At 41.1% G+C, this 19,348-nt stretch overlaps 1 protein-coding gene across 8 annotated transcripts; it reads left to right on the top strand.

The window, feature by feature from the left end:
- Positions 1-4,109: 4,109 nt before the first annotated feature.
- LOC138976793 (uncharacterized) lies at positions 4,110-17,131 on the top strand. Of its 8 annotated transcripts, none has more exons than XR_011459150.1 (7): positions 4,110-4,255; positions 9,332-9,447; positions 12,030-12,113; positions 13,242-13,463; positions 15,086-15,593; positions 15,750-15,775; positions 15,884-17,131. XR_011459150.1 is itself a non-coding variant. In XM_070349682.1 (5 exons), the coding sequence occupies exons 2-5, from the start codon at positions 9,369-9,371 to the stop codon at positions 15,451-15,453; spliced, it is 753 nt and encodes a 250-aa protein (XP_070205783.1). In that variant the 5' UTR covers positions 4,111-4,255; positions 9,332-9,368; the 3' UTR covers positions 15,454-15,740. The 8 variants fall into 8 exon arrangements, 2 of the variants coding, with proteins under 2 accessions (XP_070205783.1, XP_070205784.1); XR_011459152.1 differs by having other exon boundaries at positions 15,750-15,801; XR_011459149.1 differs by having other exon boundaries at positions 15,086-15,619.
- Positions 17,132-19,348: the final 2,217 nt, after the last annotated feature.

Below are 19,348 nucleotides of genomic sequence, written 5' to 3'. Positions count from 1 at the left end.
ACCCGTCATAAAAAAGTAGACATGCGTTTGAGGGCAGCTCTTTCTGATGAGGCTGTTGATTGTGAAACCAATTGTATGAATGAAAAGGCCATTTATTCCCCCACCTTATTCAGAAAACAGATAAAGTTTTCATTATGTAATGTCTATACAGTGCGACCTCCAACACAGACACACCCAAAAATCAAATTCGCAAATTTAAGGTTCCCACGTTAAAATAGACCAAAAAAATCAGAACTGCTAAAACTAAACATGTTGTGCATGTCAGTAGAAAAATCTATCTACTCTGCATACAAATTAAAACAGTCAGTTTTGTTCATATATCTTGTCTAACAATGACATTATGGCAAACATGCGGAATGGTGTATGTGTCATTTCTCTGAGAAGCCATAAAAGGCTGTTTTTGAGCCCGTTTTAGTGGGTAATGAGACAAAAAACGGTACATTTCAGTAACTCCTCAACGCATTGCCTTCACACTTTCGGCGATGTTTGCTAGCACATCTCGTCAATTACATGCACAATTTTTAGTCATTTCAGACATTAGTTCTGCTGCTAATTGACATGCAAGAAATAGTTCTTAAATTGACGGTAGGTCTTAGCTGATTCATCGTAAAGAAAAATAATGTGTTGTTATCTTCAAGAAAACAGATGCGCCACATGTTGAATTTTCATGTACTTATTTTATCAGACATGGGTGGTGTGAGAATTTCAACACGAAAGTAATCTTTAAGAAGTTGACTCATTCAGAGCTCTGAGCGAAAATGTGAGTCTACGCCTAGCAAAGCTCACCGCTGACACGCTTAACTGATCATGTGTTTTGAAAAAGCATTTTCCAAGAATGTTTGTGCGCGTTTAAACAAGTTCGCTGCAAACAGCCATAGTTGAAAAATGTATCAAATTTTAAGTGCAATTTGGAGCTTTCATTTCTCTTAATGTCTGCTAAATTTGTATTTGTTTTTGTTCAGTCGGACAAGGTGCAACTTTACTTTTAAAACACTTTCTGGCATGTCGCAAAACAGCAGAACAAATAACTCAAATGACTTATAATTCTATGTGTAGTTTACGACAGGTGTTAGCGCAATTCACTAAAAGTTTGAAGGCAATGTGTTAAAGTGTCACTGAAATGTACCGGTTTTTGTCCCATTACTCGCTAAAATGGCTAAAAAAACAAACCTGCCTTTTATGCCTTCTGAGAGGATTGACACCTACACCGCTCAGCATGCCATAGATTACATGTTAGACAAGACATGTCAACGAAACTGACGCACACAGTTACAGTTAACCGACTCCCTCGGGGAATTTTTTCATTACTTAACAAAAGATGACACACAAATTCCCGTTTACTTCTACAGTGGCAGTCGACAAACACAAATAATTCACACAAAAATGAGACTTAAAATTTGTGATTTAAAGCAAGACTTAGTTGAGCGACACCTTGCAGAAAACAGCGTATGCGACTGTGGTGATGGAACAGAAACTGCAACACACTTTTTACTAGAATGCCGTTTACACTTAGCTGCAAGAAACAACACAATCAACAAACTAACCAACAACCTCATACACACAGATATTCTACTTCATGGAAACCCCTCCTTGCAAACAAAAATTAACAAAAAAATCTTTCTAACAGTACAGGAATTTATTGGACAGTCCGGCCGTTTCGAACAGATAAACATGTAAAGTGAAAGCACAATCGATACGTCTACTCGTCTCTCTCTCTCTCTCTCTCTCTCTCTCTCTCTCTCTCTCTCTCTCTCTCTCTCTCTCTCTCTCTCTCTCTCTCTCTCTCTCTCTCTCACTCACTCTCCCCCTCTCTCTCTCACTCTCCCCCTCCCTCCCTCTCTCCCTCTCTATCTCTTACTCGCTAATACCATAAATATTATATATGTATTCTTAAACGGATTTTTGTTTTGATGTACAATTTTCATTCAATTTTCTTTTCATGTTTGCTTGCTTTTTATTTAAACTGTACAATAGCCGCCATTTATATGTATTTTTCTAGAAAACTGTAAACACCACTATAAGCATTATGCTTGTTGTTGTTTACTCTATATGCGTTCTTTTGTAAATAATGCACAAACGTTGAATAAAACAGTTTAAACCAAACTGACGCACACACGCACGCACGCACGCACGCACGCACGCACGCACGCACGCACGCATATACACACGTACGCACGCACGCACGCACGCACGCACACACGCACTCACGCACGCATGCACGCAAACACACATACACTCACACACACACACACATACACACACACACACACACACACACACACACACACACACACACACACACACACACACAGGGAGAGAGAGAGAGAGAGAGAGCTGCAGAGAAGTCCCCCCCGTTAGCAAGCTTCAAGCCATCATCCTGACGGCAACGGGTAGTACATGTACATTAACACACATTCTAAATAAGTCGCACATTAAGCACACCCTATAGCCTCCGGTCCCGGATATCCCGAATGCAAGGAGTTCCTCCCCAGTCAGGGTAGTCTGAACCCGGCAAAGACTGTGTCGATTCATCGGTTCATCGAGTAGGGGTTTTTCCCCTCGCCCACTGTTGTTAGGGCCCGGTCACCCAGCGCTGCGTCCTTAACACGACCATGCCGATCACGCCGATCTTCTTTCTTCTTCTTGTCGTTCGCTGTTAGATCGTCAGTCCGGACTGCAGGGCGAAACGTGCTGTCCTCTCCAAGTCCTCTTTGGGGCCGTATAGCTTCTTTTGTAGCGCTGTCTCCTCTGGCCAGGTGGTGTCCCTCAGAGCACTGTGGTATGGACAAGCCTGCAGGATGTGCTCTGCTGTCTGATTCTTGCCACACGGACATAGGGGGGAGGGAACTAGCTTCAGCTTTGTGGCCATATGATGGTTTAGTCTGTTATGTCCAGTGCGGAGTCTGAGTAGGACGACTTGTTCTTCACGTTGGAGCAGGTGGTAGTCATCTTTCTCCGCTCTGGTTTTCCTCTTGTTTTTGATGATTGTCCTTTTTTCCTTGTAATGCAGCTGGGACGTGAACTGTTCCTTTGAGGCACCTTCCTTGGCAAGTTTGTCAGCAGCCTCGTTTCCTGCTATGTCGCAATGAGCTGGCACCCACTGAAGCACGACCCTACGGTTCTGAGCAACCTGTTGGAGGGCGTTGTTGAGCTCAGTTTCTTTGTTGGCAGACAGAGCTTGGAGTGCTGACATTGCGTCTGTCAGAAAGACGACCTGAGGGCATTCATGGTCTGATCCGTCAACTATTGTGGCTGCTGTCTTCAAGGCCTGTACTTCTGCACTATAGTTGGTGCAGTGCAAACCTGTGGGAATGCTCGCTGTTTGTGCCTCTCCCTCTGGGTACCGAACTAGAACGCAAAAAACGCCGATCTGAAAAAGTTATCAAATCGGGGCATATCGCCGTCAAAATCCAGCACATGGCACTAAAACCCTTAGTATTGCACAAAACAAGCGTAGCCGGGTCTGGGCGCAGTACAGTCGTGATGTAGTTTTTTTGTATTCGTCATGTGCTGGATTTTGACGGCGAGCCCCGATTTGATAACTTTATCAGATCGGAGTGATCGGCATGGTCGTCGTAAAAACGTAGAGCTGTGTGACGGGGGCCATAACAAATCTACATCACGACTGTACTGCGCCCAGACCCGGCTACGCTTGTTTTGTGCAGTCCAAAATAAGCGTACGGAGAGTGTGCAGGTTCGTGACCTAGCAGATCCCACCTTAACCAAACCACGCTCAATCATGGAGATCCTCCCACGTTTGGCCCACGATTGGCCACGCTCTCCGACAATTTTACAACGGAGTAGAAGCGGCGTCTCTGTGTGACCGGGGTATAAATGGCCGTCTTTCGTCGCCTGTCTGCCCCGGTGACATGACCCGTTCATAACCAATTCATTTGATCAGTTCGTGCTTTAAAAAAAAAAGTACTTAAAAAAATTGTAATTATCTTTGAGAGCTATCAATCGTGACAGTAAGTGCGTTGCACGGTTTCACAATCTTTTGCGGGTGTTCTGTGACCCGTGAAAAGCTTTCAAGATCAAAGCAAACAACTGTTATTTTAGTGATGAACTTAAAAAGTAAAAACAATTGTAGATTGGAGATTTTGTTTTCCAATAAAATGTGTGCGTGTTTAGCGGTGTGTATGGGGGTGGCTGTTATGTCTTGTTCGTCAAGGAGTGGCCCGCGTGAGGCTATAAAATGGCGAAAACTGGAGACCATTTCGTGTTCGCAAAGGATCGTCTGAAACCAGAAGTAAAGGTGAGTGCGCAATCTCGCAAGACTCTGCTTTATTTGTCAGCTTGTCGGTGTCGAAGTAATGAAGTCTAATTTTCTAGTTCTAAAACTATGCTGACCAAAACAGAAGTATTATTTGTCAGCTTGTCGGTGTCGAAGTAATGAAGTCTAATTTTCTAGTTCTAAAACTATACTGACCAAAACAGAAGTATTATTTGTCAGCTTGTCGGTGTCGAAGTAATGAAGTCTAATTTTCTAGTTCTAAAACTATACTGACCAAAACAGAAGTATTATTTGTCAGCTTGTCGGTGTTGAAGTAATGAAGTCTAATTTTCTAGTTCTAAAACTATGCTGACCAAAACAGAAGTATTATTTGTCAGCCTGTCGGTGTTGAAGTAATGAAGTCTAATTTTCTAGTTCTAAAACTATACTGACCAAAACAGAAGTATTATTTGTCAGCTTGTCGGTGTTGAAGTAATGAAGTCTAATTTTCTAGTTCTAAAACTATGCTGACCAAACAGAAGTATTATTTGTCAGCTTGTCGGTGTTGAAGTAATGAAGTCTAATTTTCTAGTTCTAAAACTATGCTGACCAAACAGAAGTATTATTTGTCAGCTTGTCGGTGTTGAAGTAATGAAGTCTAATGTTCTAGTTCTAAAACTATACTGACCAAAACACAAGTATTATTTGTCAGCTGTCCAAACCCTTTCAGAGCTCAATGTAATCAGATGTAATCTGTCTTCATGTTGTGTGTGTGTGTGTGTGTGTATGTGTTTGTGTGTGTGTGTGTGTGAGAGAGAGAGAGAGATAGATAGAGAGAGAAAGAGAGAAAGAGAGAAAGAGAGAGAGAGAGAGGGTGCACCTTATTGAGCTTTGTATGGAGCATTTAACTGAGTATACGGGCCAAGGCTATCACGTTCAAAGCTAAACTTATATAGCCTATGATTACAGCCCGTATAGCTCTAAGCAGAGATCTGCTACAGTATCTCTGCTCAGACGTCACGTGAATCACACCATTGAAATGACATTCTTTCCGTCCCCTATAGGCGACGAAATAGGTCACACTTTTTAGTGGAAAATGCTTCGACGCCGGAGCGAGTACTGGACCCAGTGCCGTTGTAGTGCAAGTGCACTACAAAGTACACTTGCACTACAACGGCACTGGGTCCAGTACCCGCTCCGGCGTCGAAGCATTTTCCACTAAAAAGTGCACAAAATTTGACCTATTTGGTCGCCTATAGAGGACGGAAAGAATGTCATTTCAATGGTGTGATAACATTCTTTCCGTCACGTGACATCATAGGCTATATAAGTTGAGCTGTGAACGTGATAGCCTTGGCCCGTATACTCAGTTAAATGCTCCATACTAAAGCTCAATAAGGTGCACCGAGAGAGAGAGAGAGAGAGAGAGAGAGAGAGAGAGAGAGAGAGAGAGAGAGAGAGAGAGAGAGAGAGAGAGAGAGAGAGAGAGAGAGAGAACAAGAACAAGAACAAGAACAATTCTTTATTTAACGAGGGTAATAGAGTAAGCAGTGATCTGCTTTTTTTACATCTGGCCCTCGCCCTAAAGAGGGACTAGTCTAAAATTGCTAAAGAATAAGCAAGTAAAGAAAACTACTGCTACATGATTATAATAAAATGAAAGTAAGAACATCAATTTACATACAATACATTGCTTAAATGAAAAATGTAAGTTCATTTGACATGAGTTAAGAATTATAGAGTTGATTGCACTGACGCAACAAAGCTGTGAATGCCATGCCCATTGACATACACTACATTCGAAAAAATCAGTGTATATAAAAATAGTAATACATTGTTAAAAAGCACCGGTTGTTGGTTTTAACAACCATTCTAGCGACAACAGATGTTTATTTAGACTTCATGAGATAAGACGTATATCTGGTCTTATAAAACGTCTGTGCTGCTAGTTTGCCGTAGGATTGTCGGAAGAGTGTTCCAGAGACTGCTACCTGAATAGACTAAACTAGATTTGAATAGGTCAATCCTAGGCAGAGGCATGTTCAGTCTCATCAATTGGCGTGAAGTTTTTAACGTGAATTTGGAAAATATGGTTTGAGGTACACATCCATGAATAATTTTATGCATGACTTTATTATAACTTAGCCTTGCCTTCAGAGGAAGAATGCCTAAGTTCATGTAGTCTAACTCAGATAGGGTTGTTTTCTTTAATAAGACTACTTTAAGCGCTCGTTTATGTAATCTAATTAGTGGTTTGAATGAATTTTCACTTGCCGAGTCCCACAAGGTAGACGCGTAGTCAATAACAGACTGAATATGAGCATTAAAGAATAATTTCCTGGCTTCCAAATTCAGAAAGTGCTTGATTCTAGATAATAGATAAACCTTCTTGGACACTTGTTTAGACAGTTGTTCGATGTGGTGTGACCAAGTGGTGTGGTGTTGTTATCAATGGTTACTCCCAAAACTTTATGATGGTCGACTTTTTCAACAAGTTTATCATTAACCGTTAGATCGTGAAATATTGAGGTTATGTTCTGGCGTTTTTGCCTAGTTGTTATTATCATGCTTTTTGTTTTTTGGGGGTTAAGGGACATGTGATTTAGCTCAGTCCATTCACTCAACTGGTTTAAACTTTCTTGCAGTGTTTCTGATAAACGACTTAAATTGGTGTTACTAGAATGTATGGTTGTGTCATCTGCAAAAAGTTCACATAAATTCTCAATGTGAAGGGGAAGGTCATTTATGTATATAGAGAAGAGGAGAGGGCCTACAACTGACCCTTGTGGTACGCCATATCGTACCTCCTGCATACTTGATGCTGAGGCGTTTGCGTATACAGCCTGTTGCCTGTCACCAAGAAAAGAAGTTATAAGTTCAACAGAATCAATCCGAGTCCATACAATGTGAGTTTCCTCAGTAACAACTTGTGGTCAATTACATCAAAAGCTTTGGCAAAATCTACAAGAACAGCTCCACAAAATTCATTATCGTTGATCTTTTCCAACCACTGATCAACAAGAGAGACTAAGGCAGTGTGACAGGAGTGATGAGCTCTAAATCCAGACTGGTTAGGGTGAAATAACTGATTGTGGTTAAAGTGCGATAATAGGTGTTTATTTATATGTTGTTCCAGTGGTTTTGATAATACTGACAGTATAGAAATCGGCCTATAATTTGAGGGGTCTTTCTTTTCGCCAGATTTAAACAGAGGAATGATTTTAGCCTGCTTGAGGGCTATTGGAAAATATTTTTGTTCTAAACAGAGATTATAAATGTAAGTGAGGGTGTCAGAAATTACAGGGGCTGATAACTTTAGAATCCTTCCATCGAGCCCGTCTATTCCCCGGGTACCCGTTTGCTTTAAATGAGTAAGTGCGTGAAATACTTCAGGCACCGTAAGCAGAGGAATATTTAACTGAGATGAAATTTGTTTTGATTTACAGAAGTCTTCCAAAACTTCCAATTTATTTAAGGTTGTTTTATCGTTTATAATAACCTTTTCAGCTATTTTGGAAAAATGTGTGTTTAAATCATCAGGTGATATGTCCTTTAGGCAACTTGAAGTAGGTGCAGTCGTTTTATTTGTAAGTTCATTTATTGCTTTCCAAATGTTCTTTGAATTTTGTTTTGAAGAAGCAAGGTCTTGAAAATACTTTCTTTTTTTTAATCGTTTCATTGAATTAACTTTATTTCTCTGTTCTCTATACTCCTCTTCTTTACCGATTGACTTTAAAAAATCACGATGATCAATTGCATCTTGTAATTCATCATCAAACCACTTAGGTTTTACTATGTGTTTGACTCTCTTAATTCTCCATGGAGCATGTCGATCATAAATGTTAGTGAAGGCATTCAGCCAGTGCGTTAGAGCAGCATCAGAATTCGAATGATTATAAACCTCAGGGAGAGAGGAATTACAGAGGTCACGGAGAAATGTGTCTTCGTTGAATTGAGAAAAGGATCTATATTTTATTGTCTTGTGGCCAGCTTTAGGATTTTGTATACCCTTTCTCGACCACGTTAGACAAATGGGAAAGTGATCGCTGCAACCACTAGCTGGAACACAACATTCAACAATGTTACGGTGATCAGTCATATAAATATGATCTATCAGAGTGCTGGTGGTTGCTGTGACTCTCGTAGGTGTGCATACTATTTGTTTGAGATTATAGAGGTTAAGCATATCAAGCCACATTTTGTTCTGTTTTAACAAATTAATATTAAAGTCACCTAACATAATTATTTCCTTTGATTCGAGCAAGACTGCATCTAACTTTTGTGTAAAATTATCTGACCAGTTTGCTCGCTCTGCAGGATTTCTATAACAGAGACCTATAAGGAGTGGAGGTGCTCTTTTCAACTTAATTTCTATCCACACCGATTCCACAAACTGCTCAAGGTGTGTTAATCGTGTATAACTAACTGATTCGCTTATGTACAATAGCAAACCAGTTTCTTTACTTTGCTGTGGGTCTCGTCGTAAGACATTGTAACCAGGAATAGCAACATCAGAATCTGAAATCTGGTGAGATAATCTGGATTCTGAAAACCCAAAAACGTGAAAGCTTGAACCAGAATTTAAAAGCATAGTAGATATGTCAGTCATTTTGTTAATTGCATGGTTTATATTCAGGTGTCCCACGCGAAAACCCTCTTTAGTGGGCCATGCATTTGGACAGCTGCTCATCGTGAAACTATAAGTATAACAGCGTTCTAACTCCTGAGCGTTAAAATGAATCGATATATCTACTGAAATATCTTGGTACAAAATAAACAAACTAAAAGTAAATAGCAAACAAAACAAAACAAAAGCAATTAAGAAACACAAATATATGTTATCAAAAAGGAATAGACACTGTAATATGAAAAAGGAGACAATAAATTACTTTGAACGAAGAAGTAAGTTACTAATACTAAGTAAATAAGTAAGTAAAAAGTGATACTGTAATAGCGATCGCAGACAACAACAATCAATAAGCAGAGGGAGAGAGAGAGAGAGACTCTGAGAAGTAGAAGTATGGGAACGAGAATTCCAAGTTCATACTTTTTTTCCTCCCTTCAACACAGTGTCTCCATAGGTTGGGAGTTAACCTGTGTCTTTTATTTTCCCACCAGACTGCACAGTTCACGTGGCACTAGGACGACCAGCGCAATGCACTGCACTCTCTCCCTGATGGCAGCCTGCCTCGTAACCCTCTCGCCAGTGTATGGCTGGTTGCCCAGACCTAAAGGTAATGTCACACGTCACCTTTCTGTCAGTATACGGACACACGCACGCACGCACGCACGCACGCACGCACGTACGCACACACACACACGCACACACACACACACACACACACACACACACACACACACACACACACACACACACACACACACACACACACACACACACACACACACGAACACAAACACGTGGGAAACACGGGGAAACACGACCTTGCATGACAAGCTTCCGAGCTCCCTTTTTACATTTAGTCAAGTTTTGACTAAATGTTTTAACATAGAGGGGGAATCGAGACGAGGGTCGTGGTGTATGTGTGTGTGTCTGTCTGTCTGTCTGTGCGTGTGTGTGTGTAGAGCGATTCAGACCAAACTACTAGACCGATCTTTATGAAATTTGACATGATAGTTCATGGGAATGATATCCCCGGACATTTTTTTCTTTTTTTCGATAAATACTTTTGATGACGTCATATCCGGCTTTTTGTAAAAGTTGAGGCGGCACTGTCACACCCTCATTTCTCAATCAAATTGATTGAAATTTTGGCCAAGCAATCTTCGACAAAGGCCGGACTTCGGTATTGCATTTCAGCTTGGTGGCTAAAAAATTATTAATGACTTTGGTCATTAAAAAAAAAAATGACGGGCGCTGTGGCGTGGTGGTAAGACGTCGGCCTCTTAATCGGAAGGTCGAGCGTTCGAATCCCGGTCGCTGCCGCCTGGTGGGTTAAGTGTGGAGATTTTTCCGATCTCCCAGGTCAACTTATGTGCAGACCTGCTAGTGGCTTATCCCCCTTCGTGTGTACACGCAAGCACAAGACCAAGTGCGCACGGAAAAGATCCTGTAATCCATGTCAGAGTTCGGTGGGTTATAGAAACACGAAAATATCCAGCATGCTTCCTCCGAAAGCGGCGTATGGCTGCCTTAATGGCGGGGTAAAACCGGCCATACACGTAAAATTCCACTCGTGCAAAAAACACGAGTGTACGTGGGAGTTTCAGCCCACGAACGCAGCAGAAGAAGAAGTCATTAAAAATCTGAAAATTGTAATAATTTTTTTTTTTTATATAAAACGATCCAAATTTACGTTCATCTTATTTTACATCATTTCCTGATTCCAAAAACATATAGATATGTTATATTTGGATTAAAAACAAGCTCTGAAAATTAATAAGTTTTGACTAAATGTTTTAACATAGAGCTAGAGGGGTAATCGAGACGAGGGTCGTGGTGTATGTGTGTGTGTCTGTCTGTGCGTGTGTGTGTGTAGACCGATCTTTATGAAATTTGACATGAGAGTTCCTGGGAATGATATCCCCGGACGTTTTTTTTCTTTTTTCGATAAATACTTTTGATGACGTCATATCCGGCTTTTTGTAAAAGTTGAGGCGGCACTGTCACACCCTCATTTTTCAATCAAATTGATTGAAATTTTGGCCCAGCAATCTTCGACAAAGGCCGGACTTCGGTATTGCATTTCAGCTTGGTGGCTTAACTAAACATTAATCAATGACTTTGGTCATTAAAAATCTGAACATTTTAATATCTTTTTTATATAAAACGATCCAAATTTACATTCATCTTATTTTTCATCATTTTCTGATTCCAAACACATGTAAATATGTTATATTTAATGTGGATTAAAAACAAGCTCAAAATATGAAAAATATGAAATTTATGATTATATTAAATTTCTGAAATCGATTTAAAAACAAATTCATCTGATTCCTTGTCGGTTCTTAATTTAAAAAACATATAGATATGTTATGTTTGAATTCAAAACAAGCTCAGAAAGTTCAAACGAAGAGAGGTACAGAAAAGCGTGCTATGCAGCACAGCGAAACCACTACCGCGCTGAACAGGCTCGTCAGTTTCACTCCGTTTTGCACAAGCGGCGGACAACGGTCATTGTGAAAAAATGCAGTGCGTTCAGTTTCATTCTGTGAGTTCCACAGCTTGACTAAATGTAGTAATTTTGCCTTACGCGACTTGTTTAAAACTTTCAAAACTTCGAGTTGTACTGATCTTGTCTTGATTAAAAAAAGAAATCTTTTATGATTTAGAATGTTTGTGTTACAAGCTGTCAATTTATTCTCTAGATTTTAAAAGTAAGTTCTGGCACCAAAACGAAGCGTCCGATTGTGGTACTTGACAATCCGGCTGGCCACGCAAAAATAAATTCTTTGAAAAATGCTCGCCCTTTACGGAGGGAACCTAGGATGTTCTCAAGCGGTGAGTGTGTAAACGAAAGGGTGTTTGTACTGTGTGTAAAAACCTGACAGCGTCTGTGACCAGAAACTGATGGTTTACATGAAGCTGAGTGTGCCTTTTAATGTCTGAGTGATGTAGTGTGTTGTAATTCCGAACATATTTTTGATTTGTTGAAATTAAGATAACTTTTTTTATGTTGATTTCTTTCTACAAAAAATGGTATGAATGATGCTGATTGTTTACTTTATTAAAATTCATTCAAAAACGGTTTGTCTTCTGTTGGTTTTGAGAAAATGGCATATTTCCTTAAGTGTTCGGTATTTGGGTACTTTCCCCTACGTTGGATACAAAGAGAGTTGTGATGTGTTATTGCAGAGCCCGTGCAGCTACAAGTAGAGACTGCCCTGGAACAGAAACTGGAGAAAATGCAGGCTCTTGAGAAACAGAACACGGTGGATGGTACGTGTATGAGTTGTGGGAGGGGCTGTGGGCGGAGATAGGGGAAGACTTGGTAGGTGGCAGCGGTGGTGGTGGTGGTGGTGGAGGTGTTGAGTGTGTGTGTGTGTGTGTGTGTGTGTGTGTGTGTGTGTGTGTGTGTGTGTGTGTGTGTGTGTGTGTGTGTGTGTGCGTACGCGCGCGTGTGTGTATGTGTGTGTGTGTGTGTGTGTGTGTGTGTGTGTGTGTGTGTGTGTGTGTATGTGTGTATAATGTGTGTGTGTAACGTTTTATCACAACGTCACCGAAAACGTGCGCACAGTAACACGGCGTCTCAACATTTCCCGAGATGATCACTTCATTTTCACGATGACACATCATCATCTTTTTACATTTAGTCAAGTTTTGACTAAATGTTTTAACATAGAGGGGGAATCGAGACGAGGGTAGTGGTGTATGTGTGTGTGTGGGTGTGTGTGTGTGTGTATGTGTGTGTGTGTGTGTGTGTGTGTGTGTGTGTGTGTGTGTGTGTGTGTGTGTATAAAGTCATTCCGAGAAAACTATTGGACCGATCTTCATGAAACTTCACATGAGAGTTCCTGAGTATATTCCTAGATGTTGTTTTCATTTTGTGGATAAATGTCTTTGATGACGTCATATCTGGCTTTTTGTGAAAGTTGAGGCAGCACTGTCACGCTCTCATTTTTCAACCAAATCGGTTGAAATTTGGTCAAGTAATCTTCGACAAAGCCCAGACTTTGGTATCGCATTTCAGCTTGGAGGCTTACAAATTAATTAATGAGTTTGCTCATTAAAGTTGTCATTAAAATCGATTTTTCGCAAACAGACTTAAAATTGATTGCATTGCATTCCTTGTTTTCTCTTAAATTCAAAAATAATATAGATATGTCATGTTTACTCTAAAAATGTGCTCAGAATGAAAAAAAATAGGTTCAGTAAGTACTAGGGACGCGTGGTTCGCGGCGGCGAGCGTGACCCGTCCTGGTCTTCGGTATGGTTAGCCGAGACTATCTGAATGTAGTCTCGGCAATGATTGGTTTGTAGTGCTGATCTTGACTAAATGTTTTTATATCGCTTCACGCGACTTGTTATATTCGTCTTCATCTCCACTTGTTTCTTGTAACGTCACAGTTCTCGACGTCAACCTGATGACGGGCGTGACGTCATCTCTGCCGGCCGGAATGACGTGGCACTCCAAGCTGACGTCAGGCAGAGGGGAATGTGCGTGTGACCGCCAGGGGGTGCTGAAGCTGACGGTGGAGGGAGGCATGGCGGCACAGATCAACATGACTTTCTCCCACTCCTCCGGATTCACGTTCAACGTGGGGGACTCGGTCACCAATGATGGTTATGGTATGTACGACTCGGTCACTAATGATGGTTATGGTATGTACGACTCGGTCACCAATGATGGTTATGGTATGGACGACTTGGTCACTTATGATGGTTATGGTACGTACGACTCGGTCACTAATGATGGTTATGGTATGTACGACTCGGTCACCAATGAAGGTTATGATACGCACGAGTTAGTCTATACTCTATACTCAAACATCATTTTTTAATTTAATTTTTTTTAAATTCATTATTAGTTTATTTAATTAATTCCTGCCTCGTAACGCTCTCGTCAGCGTATGGATGGTTGCCGAGACCTAAAGGTAATGTCACACGTCTGTCAGTCAGCGTTTTCACATTTTCCTTCCTCTTACATTCTTGAGGTGCCTCTGCTGTCTTTATTTTTATGTTCTTCCAACTTTGGCATTTGTTTTGTGTGTAACCATAGCAGCCAGGAGCTGGTTTAGTAAATCTTTTGTTACTTGTACATGACCCTACCATTTTAAGACGCTACCATTGCTATGCTATGCTATGCTATGCTATGCTATGCTATGCTATGCTAGGCTTTGCTATGCTCATTCTGATAATCATCGCTCCACGGCTATCGCCAGTTGTCTCCTTGACCGGACGCTAATTTCCTACGCGAATCTATCAAAACAAGAATAAAGAGTTATCTCCCATGTGTTGTTCGCGAGTAGTGTTCGCGAGACGAAAATGATTGCAGATTGGCCGACTTCGACAGTGATCTCCTTTCTGTTCTTCACAGTTATGATAAAGACATCGTTCTAAGGTCAAAACAAGTCGAAATGTTGGGACTGCTGCCGGAAGGAGACCGTAATATATGGTTGCATCACTGTCAACTGGTTACAGAAAAAATCGTCTGCTCCAGCGAGCACCGAAACCAAATGGTTGATTATCACGTGACACTTTTGCCATATTTAGAGTTGTTTGCACAGTAATACAGCCGCGAAAAATAGCTCGCTTGAAACTGTCTTACATATCAATTCCTTTGTTATTGTAATTTAAAAATTACACAACACCATGAAAAATCATTATCGACGATCGCGAATCTGCTCATATCCATAACACATTACGAAAAGATCTGAATATGTAAAAAATCGATTTCCTCTCCAGACAAGGAAAACCAAGGCATATCCTGCCAGGGATAGAATGAGACCCGAAGGGAAGTAACTCATTTTTGACCTGGGTTCAGGATGATGCTATGCTATGCTATGCTAACTTGTACCGTATCGTATCGTATCGTATGGTATGGTATGGTATCGTATCGTATTGTATTGTATTGTATTGTATTGTATTGTATTGTATTGTATTGTATCGTATCGTATCGTATTGCCCTTATCGTCAGTCAACATTTAATCCAGTGTTCCAGATGATCGAACGTGTAGCAAAGACCTGTACGCGTACGTGTAGATATTGTGTAACCCGTGACTCATTTTTTTTCTCCAATGTTCCAAATCATACTTTGTTTTTCTCCCACCAAGACTGCAAATCTTGGCAAACGCGTGACGTAAACACTAGATTTGATGACGTTACCCGTACACGTGCTGAAAAGTGTCACATCTCGATCTTGCTATCGCTGGAAACTGTGTCACCACCATTTGCTTGCCCTGTGTTCACAGGGGGTGACCGCAACACTCAGCAGAACGATGCCGAGGTCCACTCAATTAACAACGCCATCTACTTCTACGGCCGCGACAAGCGAGGGCCTGGAGGCGGCAGTTACGGTCTGCTGCACAGCGAGGGGGGCTTTGTGGCCACGCAGCCCTTCACCACCGTCACGCTCCACGTGGCTGACGAGCTGGCCACTGCCCACAACGGGCTGAAATACCTCTACATCAACTCGCACAAGATGTTCGCCCTGAACGGACAAAGTGACGCAGGCGGGGTCAACTATGACGTGTACCTGGGCATGAACAGGGTGGTCGACTCGACGGCTCGCACGGGCACGGGGCTGTGTAATGTGTCCGTCAGGTTCTACCAACTCTAATCATGTGTAGGTTCTACCAACTCTAATCATGTGTAGGTTCCACCAACTCTAATCATGTGTAGGTTCTACCCACTCTAATCATGTGTAGGTTCTACCCACTCTAATCATGTGTAGGTTCTACCAACTCTAATCATGTGTAGGTTCTACCCACTCTAATCATGTGAAGGTTCTATCAACTGTAATCATGTGAAGGTTCTACCCACTCTAATCATGTGAAGGTTCTACCCACTTTAATCATGTGTAGGTTCTACCCACTCTAAGCATGTGAAGGTTCTATCAACTGTAATAATGTGAAGGTTCTACCAACTCTAATCATGTGTAGGTTCTACCAACTCTAATCATGTGAAGGTTCTACCCACTCTAAGCATGTGAAGGTTCTATCAACTGTAATCATGTGAAGGTTCTACCAACTCTAATCATGATTGTGTAGGTTCTATCAGGTTTTAGCGTTTTTACATTTTCCTTCCTCTGACGTTCTTGAGGTGCCTCTGCTGTCTTTATTTTTATATTCTTCCAATTTTGGCAAATTGTGTTGGTGTTACCATAGCAGCCAGGAGCTGGTTTAGTAAATCCTTTGTTACTTGTACAGGATCCTAACATTTTAAGACCCTACCATTGCTATGCTATGCTAAGCTATGCTATGCTATGCTATGCTATGCTATGCTATGCTATGCTATGCTAACTTGGTTCTTCTGTCCCCAGAACTAGTGTCTATCTGGGACATGCCGTGGTTATATGCCAGGCCTACCATTGTGAAACCCTACCATTCTTATACTCAATCATTCTAAGACACCTTTTACATAAAGATCAGATTATTTTTTTGACTACCTGACTTGTCAATGTCAGATGATTTACCGCAGTTTTTATAGCTCCCTCCCTCTTAACATCATTGGGGTTATTGTTTTTGATTGCTGAGGGTCTTACAATAAAGCTAACTCAAAGCAACTGTACTTCCAACTGTCAGCGTACACATGTTGTGTGGCTCTACCTACACTAGAACTTGTCTAACCACGACACGTACTTCATCATACGCGTTTCAACATTGTAAGAATAACTATGACTTTGGCTTAAACAAACTTTTATTTAAATTAAGTGTCGCGAAACCACAATGAGCGATTAGGGCACGAACTCATTATTACACTCTGTCTTTCAATTTTCTATGATCAAAACAACTACAGATTATTTACGGAACATATGTTAGGAGAGAAATGTCAACAACAACAACAACAACAACAACAACAACAACAACAACAACAACAACAACAACAACAACAACAACAACAACAACAACAACAACAACAACAAATTGAACATAATCAAGCAACAAAGATGGGTTGAAGCAACCTGCATGCAACTAAGGTCCAAGAAAAGAAGGACACAAATGTCAACATGCAATAAATATTGGCAAGCGGTCGTGGGGTTCACATGTTTGTGAATTGAAGAGACAACATCCACAAATAAATGTTTTTATTTTATTAGCGCTTAGCTTTCTTTGTCATACGTGCACATTTAATTTTAGCAACCCATTGTATTTACAAATAAAAAGTGTTTTGTTATAAGTATTATTAAAACACTCGACTTTTATCAAATGTAATTTTTGGGTTCACTTAATTTGTTACTGTCTGCTTTTAATCTACCAGAGACATTTCCTAATTATGCGAAATGACATTTGCATTATTAGCCAAACTTTAAGTTGATTGGAACCGTGCGCTCCTTAAACCTTCTCTGATGAGTTTCACATGTTTTTTTAAAAAAATTCCTGAGAAAAAAAAACCCGCATCTTTGAATACAAAATACTTATCAACTTCATCATTTGGTGTCTGTATACGTGTGTGTAGTGTGTGCGCGCATGTGTGTGTGTGTGTGTGTGTGTGTGTGTGTGTGTTTGTGTGTGTGTGTGTGTGTGTGTGTGTGTGTTTTTTGGGGGGCTTGCAAGCAATTCAATTCAAGGGAGACAATTTAGGAAAATGTCCCCCTGCGACGCATGTAACTGGTTAGCAGTTTGTTCCCTTCATTACCTGCTAGCAACCACACGCACCACATCTATTGCGCGTTTGAGCTTTGCTTTAAAGGCACAGTAAGCCTCCCGTAAACCATCACAGATACTGTCAGGCTTTTACACACAGTACAAACACCCTTCCATTTGAACGCTCACCAAACGGGAACATCCTAGGTGGCCTACGTAAAGAGCGAGCAATTTTCAAAGAATTTATTTTTGCGTGGTTTATCTTACCCCTGAGCCATCGTGAACCCGTGTGATCCAGTTTCCCTTTTTCACAATGTAGTCGTCAGTTAGTCATTTGAATGCGACTCGATGTGAGCTTATTTACAATAGCACGTTTTTATGCACGAAACAAACGGCTGTGGTTCACAAGAACTCTAGCGATGGCTTTTAACTGTTGAGAGGAACGGCGATATGCACTGATAAACCGTCGTCTGCTACGACCCTTGCGTGACCCTGCTTCCGGGCTTTTCTTTTTTCAAACATTCACAACTTCGAATTGTACTGATCTTGTCTTGATGAAAAAAGAATTCTTTTGTGATTAAAGAATGTTTGTGTAACAAGCTGTCAATTTATTATTTAGATTTTAAAAGTTACGTCTAGATAGCGCAAAAACGCACCACGGTCCAAAAACATTTTGATAATCATCGATTCACGGCTATCGCCAGTTTACATCGATAGAATGAGACCCGAAGGGAAGTAACTCATGTTTGACCTGAGTTCAGGATGGGTCCAAAAAGTGTTCGAGACAATCTGCAAAATTAATTCTTTAAAAATTGCTCGCTCTTTACGTAGGGCACCTAGGATGTTCCCGTTTGGTGAGCGTTCAAATGGAAGGGTGTTTGTACTGTGTGTAAAAGCCTGACAGTATCTGTGATGGTTTACGGGAGGCTTACTGTCCGGGCGTGATTTTCGGTATCATAACAGCCGTCCAGCACCAAAACGAGGCGCCATTGTTGTTTAGGACCAAGTCCACGAAAATAAATTCTTTGAACATTTCTCACGCTCGACAGAAAGCAGCCAGGATGTTCCCGTTCGGTGAGCGTTCAAATGGAAGTATGCTTGTACATATGTTCTGTATGTAGACGCTCGGGGAGCTCGGTTTACGGGAGGCTTACTGTGCCTTTAAACATGATTTTTCATGGATATCTCGCCAGCTATACACATTTTGTTATGTGAGTGACACATTTTTTAAAATTTTCAGTCCCCCAAAGTATATTAAATGTAATTTCTGTTTATTATTTCTTAATAAGCTGACGTTAACTAGTAGTAATAAGTAATTGTGCCATTTACTCAGACTTTTGTGTTCGTTCGTTTTCGGTACTTCGCGAAGTAGTTAGGGTTAGGGTTAGTGTCGTCTGTCTGGAAAAACGCCAATGAGAAGAGCGGAAGAATTGCCGATCGAGCGTTCTATTGGGTTTGATTTTGATTTTTCATGTAACCTTCTTGCCGCAACCATAGGAACCGTCAATTTGTTACCCGTGAAAGCGACTTTTGAAAAACTATGCTTCAGATAAACCGCAAACTGGCAATACAAACATTCACACACACACACACACACACACACACACACACACAGACATGGACACCCACTCACGCACGCACGCACCGCGTACGAACGCACGTACGCACACACGTACGCACACACACACACACACACACACACCCGTTCAAACACACAGACACATACACGCACGCACAAACATACAAATACACCCATACACACCCACACAAAAACACACACACAAACACACACACACATGCACACATACACACACACACACACACACACACACACACATACACACACACACACACACACACACACACACACAGCGAGCGGGATGTTGACAGACCCGGGTTCTCTCACCATGGTATCTCTGCGCACAAACA

This window comes from Littorina saxatilis, linkage group LG9 (assembly GCF_037325665.1).
Source record: "Littorina saxatilis isolate snail1 linkage group LG9, US_GU_Lsax_2.0, whole genome shotgun sequence".
Taxonomy (NCBI): Eukaryota; Metazoa; Mollusca; class Gastropoda; order Littorinimorpha; family Littorinidae; genus Littorina; species Littorina saxatilis.
Note: the sequence above shows the minus strand (reverse complement) of the source record. Positions and strands in the feature narration are given on the sequence as shown.

What these genes read in the sequence shown, in the direction of transcription:
- LOC138976793 (XM_070349682.1), top strand. Translation starts at nt 9,369, where the DNA reads ATGCACTGCACTCTCTCCCTGATGGCAGCCTGCCTCGTAACCCTCTCG. An exon ending in CTGGTTGCCCAGACCTAAAG is followed by an intron (nt 9,448 to 12,029) that starts GTAATGTCACAC and finishes GTGTTATTGCAG; the next exon opens with AGCCCGTGCAGCTACAAGTA. An exon ending in GGTCACCAATGATGGTTATG is followed by an intron (nt 13,464 to 15,085) that starts GTATGTACGACT and finishes CTGTGTTCACAG; the next exon opens with GGGGTGACCGCAACACTCAG.